Here is a 15,255-nt window from a genome sequence, read left to right as displayed (position 1 = left end):
TGTAGACCTTGCCGGCGGCAGTTTTTAATGAAGCCGACATGTTATCAGTTTTTACCCTGCCGACCCCTTGTTTTGAATATTTGGTTCCTGGTGCCTAGAATTTATAAAACCGGAAAGGTATTTATATAAGACCATGCCGGCCGTTAGTTGGCCGGCAGTGTATGGGTAATGGACCTTGCCGACCTGTAATATGAAAAATTCATGTTCTATTGTGTTCATATTTGTCATCAACAGGCAGGCTATTTTGATGATACCCTGCCGACTATACTTTAGCCGGCACGTACGTTTTATTCGACCCTTCCGGCCATTGTTACGCCGGATTGGTTAAACCTGTCGACCCTGCCGACCCGTAAATTTTTTTCTTAATTGTTCTTGTTTAGGTTGGAAAAGGCAAAGAAGAAAGCTCTGAAAGCTCTTAGTCCTCCTTCAAGACCTCCTCGTGTTGGTGAAAAACTCTTGACTTCAACACATAGAGGGGCATATGTTGTGCCGGGAACGCTCAAGATCCGTGTACCGAATGATTCTGAACCACCGTCGGAACCCAGTGATTCAGACGAGACCCCAGATGAAGACCAATCAATTCCATCCGGTAGAAGAGGTGATGATGATGATGTTGATGAAAGCACTCCGGCTGATGGAGGAGGTAACAATGATGATGATGATGGTGATGAAGAAATGCCTAATGTTGGAGGTGGTGAAGGTAGTGTTTCAAAACGGAGCCGTGTTCGTGTTCGTGGTCGTGGTCGTGGTGAATGAATGCTTTCCTGGTTTATTTCTTTATGTTGTGGTGGACAAATGTTTAAGTTAATGGTGTGGACAATTTATTTTTAAGGTTTATGGGACATGTTTTCCTATTTTGGACAAAAAATGTTGGATTTGTAGTTGTTGAATGAATGGTTTGTTTAGCTATGTAAAGTTTGAATACATATGCCGGCATGCTTCTTTTAAGTTACATTGCCGACTGTCCCAGGGTCGGCAAGGTTGTGAATTGGCAGACTGCCGGCCCTGACAACGAAAATTGTATAGTTAACAGGGTCGGCAAGGTAATACGATTCCAACCTAGCCAGCTGTTTACTCGCCGGCAAGGTAATATGTTACCGACCATGCCGGCTATTTGTGGCAAAAAAAACCCTTCTCCTGATGCCTAAAATCATATAAGGTCGGCATGGTAACAAAATTCTTACATTGTCGTCTGTTTATTAGCCGACAGGTTAGTATGTTATCGAGCCTGTCGTCTATGTGTGGCAGAAAAACCTTTCTCCTGATGCCTAAAATCTTATCAGGTCGGCATGGTAACAAAATTCATACCTATCTGGCTGTTTATTAGGTCGGCATGTTGGAGAAAACAAACCTCGCCGACGGATTCAAAATTTAAATTTTTTCAAGTACAATTACTTGTACTTGGGCACTATAACAGCCAAATTTGGCCACCATCCTATAAATACACTACTTCTCTCTACAAAACAACTTACAAATAGTTTCATATACTATCCAAAGCTCATATCATCATACAATCCATCTAACTCACCCCAATAGCTAAACAACAATGACTTCATTTGATTCAAATGAATATTTGACAATCACAAAAGCATGGTATGCGGAAAAACAACTTAGACGTCAATCTTCCGAAAGGGTGGATTCCACAACCTTCTGGGCTAGGGTACACAAAAAATTTATCCAAGACTTTGGGATTCCAAATGCAAGAAGTGTTCAACAAGTGCATGAGAGGCACTTAGTCATTGAAAATGCGATACTTGCACTTTTAGCTCTCCAAACTCGGATTTTTAACACTCGCCCCTTCACCTTGTCCATTGCACAATTTGTGAGTATTTTTGTGGTTTGTTTTACGTGATCCATGTTGTTTTGTCTTCCAATGAAACACCACTAACAAATGTAAGTTTGTTTTTGTAGCACGAAGTCGTGAAAGCGCGCTACTTGGAGGTAAAGGGGGAAGCATTCGCGTTCGATGCAAGCTATCACTTCTTGGCCGACAGAATCCCGGAAGATAACCCAGACTACTTGGATGCGGTAGCGTTTTCGTCGGAGGAAGATTGATGGTTTTAGAAGTTTTAATGTAGGTTTTTTGGGTATACCTCTATGTAAGCCCTCACGAGACTATAACTCGTCCACTAGGGTCGCCTAGGGGTTCAAAGGCTTGATGCACATGCTAAGTACATTCGTTTTTATGTTTCAATCAATGTAGTAACCAAAATTGCATGAATAAAGTGAATTACATCTACCCATATTATGTTTTCTGTTTGGTATAAATACAGGTCGGCAAGGTTATAAATCCTTATCATGCCGGCTAAAAGGTCAGCCGACAGTGTTATAAATTATGTGCATGCCGACTTTACGATAGCCGGCATGGTAGGAAATATTTACATGCCGACCGTAAGATTGTTTCCCAAGATAGTCGGCGTGTTCTTCATCCGAGGACCATGTCGGCCGAATACTGGTCGGCAACTTATTCAAATTGGCACTGCCGGCCGAAAACCGGTCAGCAGCTTATTCAACGTGGACCTTGCCGGCCGAAGACCGGTCGGCACCTTATTCAAACCCTTACTTTGCCGACCTTGTGCATTTTCAAAACCAATTTTTTGATCAAAATCGAACTCATAACACGGATGAAAGGTTTAATCTACTGAATTCATAATTTCAAAATTTTAATCTAAACTCAATTAATTAATCTAATTAGAATTTTAGTGTTAATTAACCAAGAGCAAGGTTAAGGGGTGGCTTGATTTTACTTCATAATGACCAGAATTTATCTTATTGGATATACCCAAATTAGTTTGAGTATACCCCAATCTCCCGCGAGGAAGAAAATCAGCTTAATAATTGAGTTATAGTTCATAGTCAAATTGTCGCAGCAATTTGAAACTGCAGCGCTGGCAAACCAAACAAACGGCAATGATTTTACAGACCATTATCCATTGATCCAGGCTGAGGGCGCTACATAACTTAGCTTGGAAGCCATCGAGTAGGAATTCAACACAGCAGGTCAGGTCAGGTGCAATGCTACTCTGGTAACGACTTTTTTCCCTCTGAAAAAATCCTCGAATTCCGTAAACCCATTATTGAACAACAAACAATCTTTAATTCATGACTCATGTAATTCATTGACACGTATTTCACTCATAAACAACAACCAGAAAAGTCAGTGTCATTTATTAATTCCTTTTCTGTTAGTCAACCAATGTAAATGAATATCGTACGTACGATTTCTCTTTGCAGATCCAACGGTTTCACTGGATTTTATCGGTTGTATCCGGTAACTTTCGTTAAAGAAGAGTTTAATAAGTCAGTCAACAGATCTAAAGAAAATGCCAAACACCTCATGGGGGCCTGCAATTTAGTCAGCTTACAGCCTAGACAGTTTATCACTAGTGGAAGGAATTTTCTCTCCAAATTGTATCATCAAGTGGGTGATTATATGGTCGATATCTCAAAGCATTGTCAAACAACGGTGGTGCTTAGAGCAACTGCAGTGGTGCGATCAAAACCAAAGATCAAAGATTGAAAAAAAGACCAAAATTTGGATTTAGTCCGTGGTGTGACGCAACGGTACATGATTAAAATTTCGTCAGGCGGACTTTAAAAGTCCGCCCCATTAAAATTCCATCAGGCGGACTTTAAAAGTCCGCCCCATCCTTTGCAAATTTTAACAGGCGGACTTTAAAAGTCCGCCTCATTAAAATTCCATCGGGCGGACTTTAAAAGTCCGCCCCATTCTTTGCAAATTTGAACAGGCGGACTTTAAAAGTCCGCCTCATTCCTTTTTTTTTTTTAATTTAATTAAAATTTCATCGGGCGTAATTTAAATCTCCGCCCGTTAACAAGCGTACTTTAAATTTACGCCCAGCATCAAGCGTACTTTAAATTTACGCCCGACTATATTAAAATTTGGGATTTGGTCGCGACCATATTTGGTCTGGAATTTGATCTTTGGTCCAAATTTGATCTTTACTCCGTCCCACTGTGTTAGGATCTCATCCCATAAATTTGGTTATACTCGCCCACTGTGGATGCTCTTAAGGGTGCACATACCCTACCCATATCCGCCAACCCTACCCTACTCGCCAGTTATTTAACCGTATCCTATCCTATCCACTATTTGGCGGGTAGGGTGGCGGGTAAAGATTTTCTTAACCGCCAGTAAACGGGTAGGGTGGCAGGTATAGATCATATCCTACCCACCGTACCTAGGGGTGCACATATCCTACTCATATCCGCCAACCCTACCCGCCAGTTTTTTAACCGTATCCTATCCTATCCGTTATTTGGCGGGTAGGGTGGCGGGTAAAGATTTTTGTAACCGTCAGTAAACGGGTAGGGTGGCGGATATAGGCCATATCCTACCCGTTGTGCATCCCTAATGGTGTTAGACTCACCGTGATTTTTTCTCGGTGATATCATCGAGTGAGAGTAATCCCTGGAACCCACCAGGAGAAAAAGGGGATGATTTTTTATTTGCGGTGGGTCCCCAATTTTTGTTTCAGGCGGTGATATCAACGTGAATTTTTCACTGTGAGTCTATACTTATTGGTCAAACAAATAGCTTTTTGTTAAACTAGATCTTAAACTCGCATCATGATTTGCAAGTGCCAAATTGCAATGGATTTTTTTTTGTCAATCAACATATTTCAATTCATTCAAATCAAAATACTGATTACATGATCGCTTACAAGAATAACAAAAGCATCAAAATACAAAATGATTAAACCCCTAATACAATTAAAGATACCAATTACAAGTATATCGCGAAGAGAAAGAGCGATAAACCGTAAAGATACTCAATTTTTGTTTATGTAGTAGGGAAAAATGATGGTATTATCCGGAATCAACCCCAACCATTTAATCTGATTTTCTTCTTCTTTGATAAGAGATGCTCCTGAAAGAAAGGAGTACTTTGCCCGTAATCTTGTATACCCAAACGAACCTGGATGCCCTGAATCTCTTATGCTGAAAATAGATTCAAAGCGATATTGTGTTGAATGATTGATGTTTTTGAACCGAGAATAGCAAGCCACGATCCAGCCATGAAGATTTGAAAAGATCGCCCGCAAAGCAAAGAGACAATCGTCCAAAATGACGAAGAAAAATCTCCCCAAATGGCGAAGAAATATGTCGAAAGACATGAAAACAATATAATACATGTTTTATTTGATTAACTAATGACTAAAACTTAAAAAGAAAAGAAATCTTGCTCAGATCTCCCAAAATGACCAAATCTGAGCAAGAGGTTGATGAAAGCTTGGGTTTTTTTCTTCTTTTGGAGAGAGAAAAAGAGAGAGAATAGGTTGATTTGCAATGGACATTCTGATATCCAGCGACAGAACCGAAAATCTACGCTTCTACGGATTAAATAAGTATATTTATACTATTTTACATTTTTATTGTCACACTATTTTATACTTTATACGTCTTTTTCGTGAAAAAACAACAAATGGTATCAGATTTGAAGCTAATATTTTGGGGATATGTTTCTCTTGCAAAGCTCTACTTACCTACCAAAAATGAGTGCATTCCGAGATGCATAACTCCACCATCTACTACTTTGAAAATGAGCTGTTGAAAATGAGTAAATTTTTAACCATTGAAATTAACATTGGTAGATGGTGAGGTTTAGTATTTTGGAATGCGCTCATTTTTCGTAGGAACGTAGAGTTTCAAGAGAGAACATATCCCTAAAATATTAGTTCCAAATCGGATACCATTTGGATTTTATTTACAAAAAAAACGCATAATGTGTGAGAATAAACATGTAAGGGGATCCTTCCTCAACATCCAATTGCAATAATATAAATGGCACAAAGGTACATAAAATGAAAAAGTGCTGGACATTGCTTTCTGTTTGTTGTGTATTGATTGAGGTTCAGCTCAGTGACGGAGCCGGGTATTGGATTAACAATTATGTATAGTGCGGAGCCTAGTTAGTAAGTTCGCGAATGATTCGCGAATCATTCGCGAATTTTTCCGTATCACGAATTTTACCGTCTTATTCGCGTACGTTTGCAACTCCGAACCCAAGTCGCCTATTATGTGGCATTCCCGGATTATTCGCGAACCGTTCACGAATTTTACGTATTCCGAATGATACGTCCGCTTAATTCGCCATAAATTCTTTAGCTTTTACTTTTCAAAGACTCCACTTTTTGGGCTTTACTGCCTTCCGAGCATACACGACCGAATATTAGACGTGTTGTAATTTTTATGAAACAAAAACGACTGAAGAGATTTGAAGGTGAAGGTGAGAGAGATCTCAAACTCACTAACCAAACATCTAAACCACCATACGACGTCCTCTTGGATAACTAATGTTGTATATATTATTAATATCATCATATTAAGTTTATTTTTTCTTTAAATAACTCACACATATGCATAAAAATTGGTCTATGACCTTATAAATACAAATTATTTGTTATATATAGATACCGAATTTTCAGAGCCGAACTCACATTTATAAATCGAATTATACACGTACGTATGCCGTTCCGAATTACTGACGAATCACGTCCCGTTGACCGAATTTTGGACCGAATCTGGATTTTACAAAACCGTATAATACTCGTACGTTTGCCGTTCCGTACGTTTACCGAATCCCGAATTGCTAACTAGGGTGCGGAGTCAGGTATTGGGTTAACAATTATGTATAGTAAAAGACAGTATTATTATACAAAATGACGCCCAAGGATATCTAAATGTTATTTTCTACATCAATGACTAATCTAGATGTTACATATTAGTCAAATTACAAATACCAATTTTGTATTCAATTTTTACATCACATCAATCAATTAGACATACAATCAAATAATAAACCAATAAAATATAAACCTTAAGTTTTGCGTGAAATTAAATAGACATAACTGATAGGGGAGGAGAAAAAAGAATAGCGTTTTTAGGGACGGGAGAACTTGCCAGCCAAAAATTGATTAATCATCAACTGCTCAAATATTACCTCATGACAGAACTAGAAGATGAACAAATTAAAACAAAAAAAAAATGCCGCAAAAAAATTAAGTTGGGGCTGATAAAATATGGGGTTCGACTATTATTTTAGGGTTTGGGCATTTTCCATGGCTAAAACAAACTTTTACAGTTTTGGGGTGGGTTACAGCCCACCTTAGCTTCCCTTGCTTTCGTCGCTGCCCAAATCCATGTTTGGAAATATACTTAGACTCTTTAGAGCATCGATGTCTGAGCTTAGAAATAGTGTTCTCCGAAAGTAAGGGCTATCAAGAGTAAGGGGTATGATATAATATCCCGATTCTGCAGGTAGGGTTCGTCGAATGAAATATAGGTAATGGTTTTTCCTTTCATAACTCCAAGACCTAATAAATATTTTTGACTGAATCGTGGGAGAAACTTTTCAGTTAAATGTGCTCGGCCGGGAGTAATCCATGGATGGGTGACCTCTTGGGAAGCTACTGCTGGATGACCACAACGATGCTCGTTAAAAATTCATCCCGCACTGTCAAATGACCGCAGTAGTTAAGTGGGGACAGTATCGGTGTCAGTTCATTACAAATAGTATCAGAGCAGAAGACAGGTCACCTGTCGAGGGTAAGAGAGTATGCTGGATTCTGAGACATATAAGATTACTATCTACCATGTTGAATATCAGTCGTTCAAGACTAACAGTTGAAATTAAAATTTATTTCATTCTAACCATGCCATCGCATCTTTTCCCGTGTAATATAGTACCATAAAAGAAGTATAAATGTAATAATAGTGCATTATTGTTAATAAATAGCACAGTGTTTAGCCCATAACTAAATATAGTTAAGATTGGGGCTGGACAATTCGTTGAGGATGGAAAAGTATTAAAATCAGAAGTTTTTTTTTTAAGCAACATTTATTAATGAACCAGAAAGCAATTACACATGGATGTGTAATACCAATATAGTCGATTACAACAATCCGGTTAGGAAGACTTGGGATTGTCTGGTCCCATATTTTTGTTGAAGGATTTTTAGCTTGAATTTCATCTGCTGCGTGATTGGTTAGACCCTCTGCTGGTGGTCTCTTCCTCATAGTTGTGTTGGATGACAAAGTGAGGTATTTGTGCATTTTTTTTTTAATTTCATCTATCATTTCTGGTATATACAAAGGAAGTGCAGTAGGTAGTTGACAAAACTAAAGAGAATTTCAGAATCTGTCTCAAAAATTACTTTTGCCGCCGGCTTTTTGCCGCGGTTCTTGATGCTATCATCATGGAGAGGGTTTTAGCTATTAACACAGTCGTAATTCCCAGTGATTACGTCATCGCCATCACCGTTCTCTCATCCGAGTCTCTGAAAACGCAACATGCACCCGTAACACCGGGTGAACCCTAACAGCCCTATCCATGTTGATTTTTATCCAATTCATATTAGGGGTGAACTAGCCGACCGAGATGTTGTGGTTGTTTTGGTACATTCTAACGAGGTATAGGATGGTTGGTCGCCAGGTAAGACATGGGGTAGAGTTTCCTTTGCTTGGAACTCCTTTTGCTTCTTTAGAGCTGACATTAAGATATCCTCCGAAGATGTTTGCTTTTGGAAGTATATTAAGTTATTTCAGAAGTTTTTTTTTGGGAATGGTTGTTCAGAAGTTATTGGATGGGTGTTGGAGGAGTTATTATGCTTATAGTATTACATATGTGATTTAGCTTGTTAGAACGCAGGGGGATAGGGTGTTCCATACTGTGACCGCCACAGGGCAGTGGATGAGCAAGTCAGATGCTGATCATTCTGTATTAGAATCGCATTGGGGCAAAGGTTGAAGTGATGGGATGGATGTGGTTTAGGACAGAGAAGGTTGACAGTTTTGGTGGACATGGTATGGTCCATAGGAATTTGCTAATCGGGAGAGTGTTCTGACGAGGTAGACTAACTCCATGGATTATGCAATTTACCCCGAAGCAGTAGTATATTTTCTAGATTTTGAATGCGACCAAATTATCATGTCCTGGGCTATCTTGAGGGAGGGAGATATTTATGACTCTTTGGGATGCAAAAGGGGAAGCTATTTAGCTTATCATGCATCCAATTATGAGATAAAGGATCCATAATATAACCTAATGTACGAATGCAGTGATATTATGCAGGATCAAGATTGGGGAAGTGTGGTATCCAATTGGCTTCGATAGGGTAGCTAACCTGTTTTCCATGCGAAAGGTAAATTCTTTGAAGGCATGAATATTAGATGTCAGTTGCTTCCAAGGCGAATTGGATGAGGGCGGGATGGTAGCAACGCCTTATAAATTTGGATGTTGCTTAAGATATTTTTTTATTGCAGAAACTGGCCCAGATAAATATATCTTGATCATGCAAGCTCCATATTCTTTTTATAAGCAATGCGTTTATACTCGTTACGTTTCATTATGCCTAATTTTAATTATTAGGATTTTTTTATCTTAATATCTTAGACATGTATCACGAGAAATATTATTGATTTTTATTCTGATTAATCCCATCTTCTTCTTTTTAATATATATATATATATATATATATATATATTATATTTCCAAATCAAGAATCACAAAGATTCATACACAACTGTGGTTGGTAACCGAGCGATAAGTTGTGCACCATCCCCTTTTTGAAAGTGATTTTAATATTGTTATTGATATTATGTAAGAAGAATGGATTTTTCTTTTGTTTTGATACCGGTGATATATTAGTTTTTTACTGTTCTCATATATATTTTTAGTAGTTACCGGTATAAATGAGAAAATTGAATTTTTACTGATGTTTCTAATTTTGTTAAAGGTGTTTTAATTGGAAACTTGTATTTCCAAATATTTTTGTTTTATTGTCGAAATTTTATTATTCCTGAATACTTGATTTTTTTGTTTAGAGGTTATTATCGAAAGTGTATTGGACAAAAATTCAGTTTGATACTGTATTTCTACAGTTAGGGCAATTCCTTTGGGAATCACTTAATTTTTTTTTTGTTAAGCGACGTGGATAGGCAAAGTGGATTTTCCATTATGGTAAATAGATGTTGGCAGACAAAGATGAGAAGCGCGGTTTAACAAGATATGCGCAATATCAAGTAAGCCACTGGCGGTTTTGGTGGCAACAACTAGTTTTGTAACGGTCACCGGAACAACCATTTCCCCCCGATGTATACTACTCGGTTTCTTCATCTAAAAATCACAACTATCTTTCATCTAGTCAATATTTTCTCAATTTCTCTCGATTTCAATCTCTTTTATTTTTTAACCATGAATCCTGATTTTGGTTCCTCTAAGGAAGATATGGAAATGGATGAAACCTTGTATGAAGAAGAGCAAGAAATATACATAGAGGTTTTATGTCAAATGGATGAAGGCGCAACTCAGGATAGAAGGAGGTGAAATTTTATGTTGCAATCACATTCAGGGATGATACCAAAGCCCTTAGAGCCACAAAAAGTTATGACTAGAAGATGGACGTGGCGAGATCGACATTGTTACCACAAAAAGATAATGCGTGATTATATTAATCATGGATGTGTATATTCCGATGCGGATTTTCAATGTCGATTTCGCCTGGACCACACCTTGACTCAAAAGATTATTGATGAGCTTTTTCAGGTACAACTTTTATTTAATTATCAGTATGATGCATGACATGTACGGGGCTTTAGTCCTGAATAAAAGGTCACTGCATCTCTCCGTATAATATGTTACGAGGTACAGTGGATTTCACAAATGAGTATATCCGTATGGAAAAAACAACCGCATTTAGGTATCTCAAATTGTTTTGCGAAATAATAATCAAGCATTTTGGCCCAACTTTATTACGAAAACCTACTCAGATATATGTTGATAGAATCAATGCAGAAAACAAAAAGAGGGGTTTTCCAGGAATGCTAGGTAATCTTGATTGCATGCCCTGGAAGTGGGAAGCGTGTCTGATTGAATGGGCAGGTCAGTATAAGGGTCACTATCCAAAACCAATAGTACTATTGGAAGCTTCGACTACTTACAATTGTTGGTTTTTGCTTGCTTTTTTTTGGACTCCCGGGTACACATAATGATATCAACGTTTTGCATAAATCACTATTGTTTGAAGATCTTAAGCATAGGATCGCGTCACACTATAATTTTAACATCAACGGTCATGACTACACTCAGGGGTATTATCTTGCAGACGGGATCTATCCAGAATAGTCTACTTTGGTTCAAGCTTATAGCCAGATAGGGTTTGGAATAATGACTGCGAAGGATATGAAGTATTTAAATGGCCAAAAAATGGGTGCGAGAAAGGATGTTGAACGCGCTTTTGGAATTTTGAAAAGAAAGTTTTCCATCATAGCTGGACCGACATGCTTTTTTGATTCTTCAAGAAATTAACAAAATTATGCTAACTTGTATATTCTCCATAACATGGTCATTGAGGATACAAGACGTGACCCATTCCAGACTAGTTTTCCAGACGAATATCCGAGGTTGAGGATTGTAGTGCAACGCGGTCGTTCGGAAAAAGATATAGACTTGCCACTAACAGAATTCAAAGTTGAGGCATTTGTGGACAGCTACGAGAAGAACTAACTAAGCACCTTTGGGCCACAAAATGAGCAAGAGGATCAAGAGCACCAACGCGCGGTCTATATATTGCGTTGAACGCATTGCCTTGTTACTGGCAACCATTGATTTAATCAACTGTAAAGATTACATAATTCCTACAAATTGATTCATCTTCTTCCATTGTAACTTCGCAGCATGGACTGTATTGGATCTTTGTTGTGTTTGTTGTTGGGATTGTTGCGAGGGGGTTGCCATGTTTGTTGCAAAAAGGTTTTTTTTTTGGAATTTTTTTTATAGATTGAGATGGTATGAGTACTGTGCTTAAAATGAAGGAAGAATGAATATTGGGATGGTATGAAATTGAGAAAGTTAGATGTAGAGGTGTAGAAGGTGTGAATTTTAAATTTGAAATGAGCTGAATTTACAAGAGAAAGAATAAGAGACGTTGATGATGAAAATGAGATGAAACCGTTGGTGGGCGTACAAGAGCCGCTCAGTTTAACATGAGCCGCCCGAGGATTTACTGGGACCGCAAGAATAAAGTAAAGCTGCTGGCGGCTGCTGCTGATGATCCGCGCGGTTTGAGAAGAGACGCGCGGCTGATTAAGAACCGCAATGGGCAAACCATTAAATTTATCCGTTTATCAAACCGTTTTCCTTTTTTGTTGAGTCCATAGTGGGAAATATTTGTTCAGTCCATATGAATTGTTCTTACAAGTGAAAACTTGATCATTCACCGCTCTCGCCTAGTATTATTATCGTTGAAATCTAATATTATCATAACCTTACAGGAAAAGAGACTTACCTTTTCGAAATGGACAGTGCACACAGTAGTATTTGCACAACGAATTTCGACACAAGCTGTCATCGAGAACTATCAAGTGGTATGGTGATTTTCATGCTCCCTTCCACTACAATTTATAGAAATCGGAATCCTCTAATTACCAAACCAACTCCAATTTAAAGGAGGTTGGATACAGCCAAGGGACCACTACACTGCACTATCAAGAAAAACACAAGTTATCACCTGGTGTTTATTGGCTTAATTAATCCTTACCTTATAATTTTCATGATATATTCAGCACAAGTTTTCATCTCAACTTCAATTTCGCGCAATATACGATAAAATAAGTCTCCACATGTGGACCCACTTCTCCATACTTTCTTCCTCGAAGAAAGAGAATAAGTCACTCTCTCTTCTCTTTCTGTTAAAGTCATAAACAATCCACAGCCGTCTGATTAAAATAACCTAGTTTGACTTAAACAAACCCACAAGATTCTTTTTACTTACCCGATTTAATTACTCCCTTACCCGTTTACCCAAACCATAACATCTTCACTTCTTCTCTTTATATAAACTCTATTTCTTCTTCAATCAACTCCAACACAAAAAGAAGTCTCTCTCCCTTCCTCACTCTCTCTGCAGAAATCTGAAGAAGAAAAACTCAAACCTTAGAAGTCTGACTGAGATAACAAGAAGCGCGCTGATATCTGAGTTTAATGGCAGTTGATTTATTTGGGTATTCGAAAATGGATGAACAAATACAACTCCAAGAAGAAGCAGCAGCAGGATTAAGAGGTATGGAACATATCTTAAGAATAATGCAAACTCAACAACAGCTACAGCAGCAAAAACAACAGCAAACTCAAGAGATAGATTGTAGAGAAATTACTGATTTCACAGTGTCTAAATTCAAGAAGGTTATCTCAGTTTTAAATCGTACTGGTCATGCTAGATTTCGCAAAGCTCCTACAGCATCAACTTCATCATCAATGGCAACACCCTTTTTCAACCAAATTCAGAATCAAAATCATAGTCAAACCCTAATCTCTTCGAATCCATCTTTTTCGTTAAATCCAACAGCGACAATCACACCTGTTAGACATCAGAATCAAGCTCTTATTCCGATGATTCAACCGATTCAATCTCAGTCGATTCAATCTCAGCATCAATCTTTAACGCTTGATTTCACTAAACCTAACAAGCTAATAAACTCATCTAGCTACAAGAGCATGAGTTGTGATACATCACCACCTAACTCAAATACTGTTACAACTACAAGTTCATCGTTCATGTCGACCATAACTACTGGGGATGGCAGTGTTTCTAATGGAAAGCTTTTTGCACCACCGGCTGCTGCTCCGGCTGTATCTGCCGGGAAACCACCATTGTCATCGTCTTACCGGAAGAAATGTCATGGTCACCATGATCATTGCGGTGATTCTGGGAAATACTCAGTCTCTTCCAATGGCAGTCGTTGCCATTGTTCTAAACGAAGGTAACCACCCTTATCCTGTACAGTACTGGCGCATTTTAGCATTCTGTCACTGTCTTTATTTGGACCCTTTGCAGTTTTTAGGTTACAGTTTAGACTTTGACCAGAAGTAGATCAATTTACAGTGGTCCCCTGATAAATGAATTGCGTACGTTACCAACTGCTTTTGATAGACATCACTACCTGCTCATTTTAGCGTAACAAGATCTGTGATTGCCAACATAGGAGAACTCCATTACTAGTTTGCATACTTTTATTCGGCGCATGTTAGCAAATTCTGATAATTATTTTTGTTTGTTTGTTATCAGAAAATCAAGAGTGAAGAAAACAATTAGGGTTCCAGCAATCAGTTCAAAGATGGCAGATATTCCACCAGATGAATACTCATGGAGAAAGTATGGACAAAAACCCATTAAAGGATCACCATATCCAAGGTAATTTCAATAGTCCCATTATTATCAGCCATTGGATTAAGCTTTGCTGATTTGATTAGATTAATTGGATGATATGTTGACTAGATTTGGTGCAATTATTGAGATATTGACTTTTTTTTTGACTTTTCGTTTTTTTAGGGGGTATTATAAATGCAGTAGTTTAAGAGGATGTCCAGCAAGGAAACATGTGGAGAGAGCTCAAGATGATCCATCGATGTTAATTGTGACATACGAAGGAGAACACAGACATTCACAGAATTCCTCTAATAATAATGCAACAAATAACAACAACAATTCATCAAAGGTGAATGAACCTTCTGGTGTTATTGTGGCTGCTAATATGGTTCTTGAATCTGCTTGTTAGCGAGATAGAGAGCGGGATAATTTGATGAACTTTGGCTATATAAAAAATGGATAAATTTAATTGGTGTTCTTACCCTACCAGAAGATTGTAATTGTAACCATTGGATATGATCATTAATTTGTTATGATCATAATGAATGGATGGTCAGTTGGTGGTGGTGGTTTAGGGTTGGTTTGATTGTAAATTTTTTAGTTGAGAAGACATATTGAAATGAGAGAAGTTCCTTACTTGGACTTTATTTTTTTGGTAGATATTTGTCTGGGGCTGGGCACGAATTGATACATTAGTCGATCGCAACCATGAATGATGGTCTATTTAGTTGGTCAAACATTGTGGTTCATAAATGTTGGCAAAATTCAATTCCAACCATATCACATGATTAGTCGTTCCCTACAACTGACGTTCATGTTACTAGAAATTGAGCCAAGCCCCAATGTGATTCTCCTACAGTACTAAGTTCTTGATTGGATAGTACTAGTAGTTCAATGTGCATTGGATTTCAATGCCTAATCCGGGAAAGAGGGTACGTTTGTCTACTAAAAGTCAAAAGGTGGTGCTGGGGGTTTGGACCTAGTCTTAGTTTGTAGGATTAATCAAAGTAAATCTATGATTAGTTTAATTACAACTAATTAGAGTAAGTAGTTTAGTCAAATGTGATGATGCACAGGTAGGACCCCT

The 15,255-nt window shown here is 38.1% G+C and overlaps 1 protein-coding gene across 1 annotated transcript; it reads left to right on the top strand.

Moving 5' to 3' along the window:
* Window positions 1-12,868: 12,868 nt before the first annotated feature.
* LOC113299351 (probable WRKY transcription factor 11) lies at window positions 12,869-14,804 on the top strand. Its single transcript, XM_026548372.1, has 3 exons — window positions 12,869-13,782; window positions 14,088-14,213; window positions 14,352-14,804. Exons 1-3 carry the CDS (start codon window positions 13,004-13,006, stop codon window positions 14,575-14,577), a joined length of 1,131 nt encoding a protein of 376 aa, XP_026404157.1. The 5' UTR covers window positions 12,869-13,003; the 3' UTR covers window positions 14,578-14,804.
* Window positions 14,805-15,255: the final 451 nt, after the last annotated feature.

This window comes from Papaver somniferum, chromosome 7 (genome assembly GCF_003573695.1).
Source record: "Papaver somniferum cultivar HN1 chromosome 7, ASM357369v1, whole genome shotgun sequence".
Classification (NCBI taxonomy): domain Eukaryota; kingdom Viridiplantae; phylum Streptophyta; class Magnoliopsida; order Ranunculales; family Papaveraceae; genus Papaver; species Papaver somniferum.
This window is presented reverse-complemented; position numbering and strand designations above follow the sequence as displayed.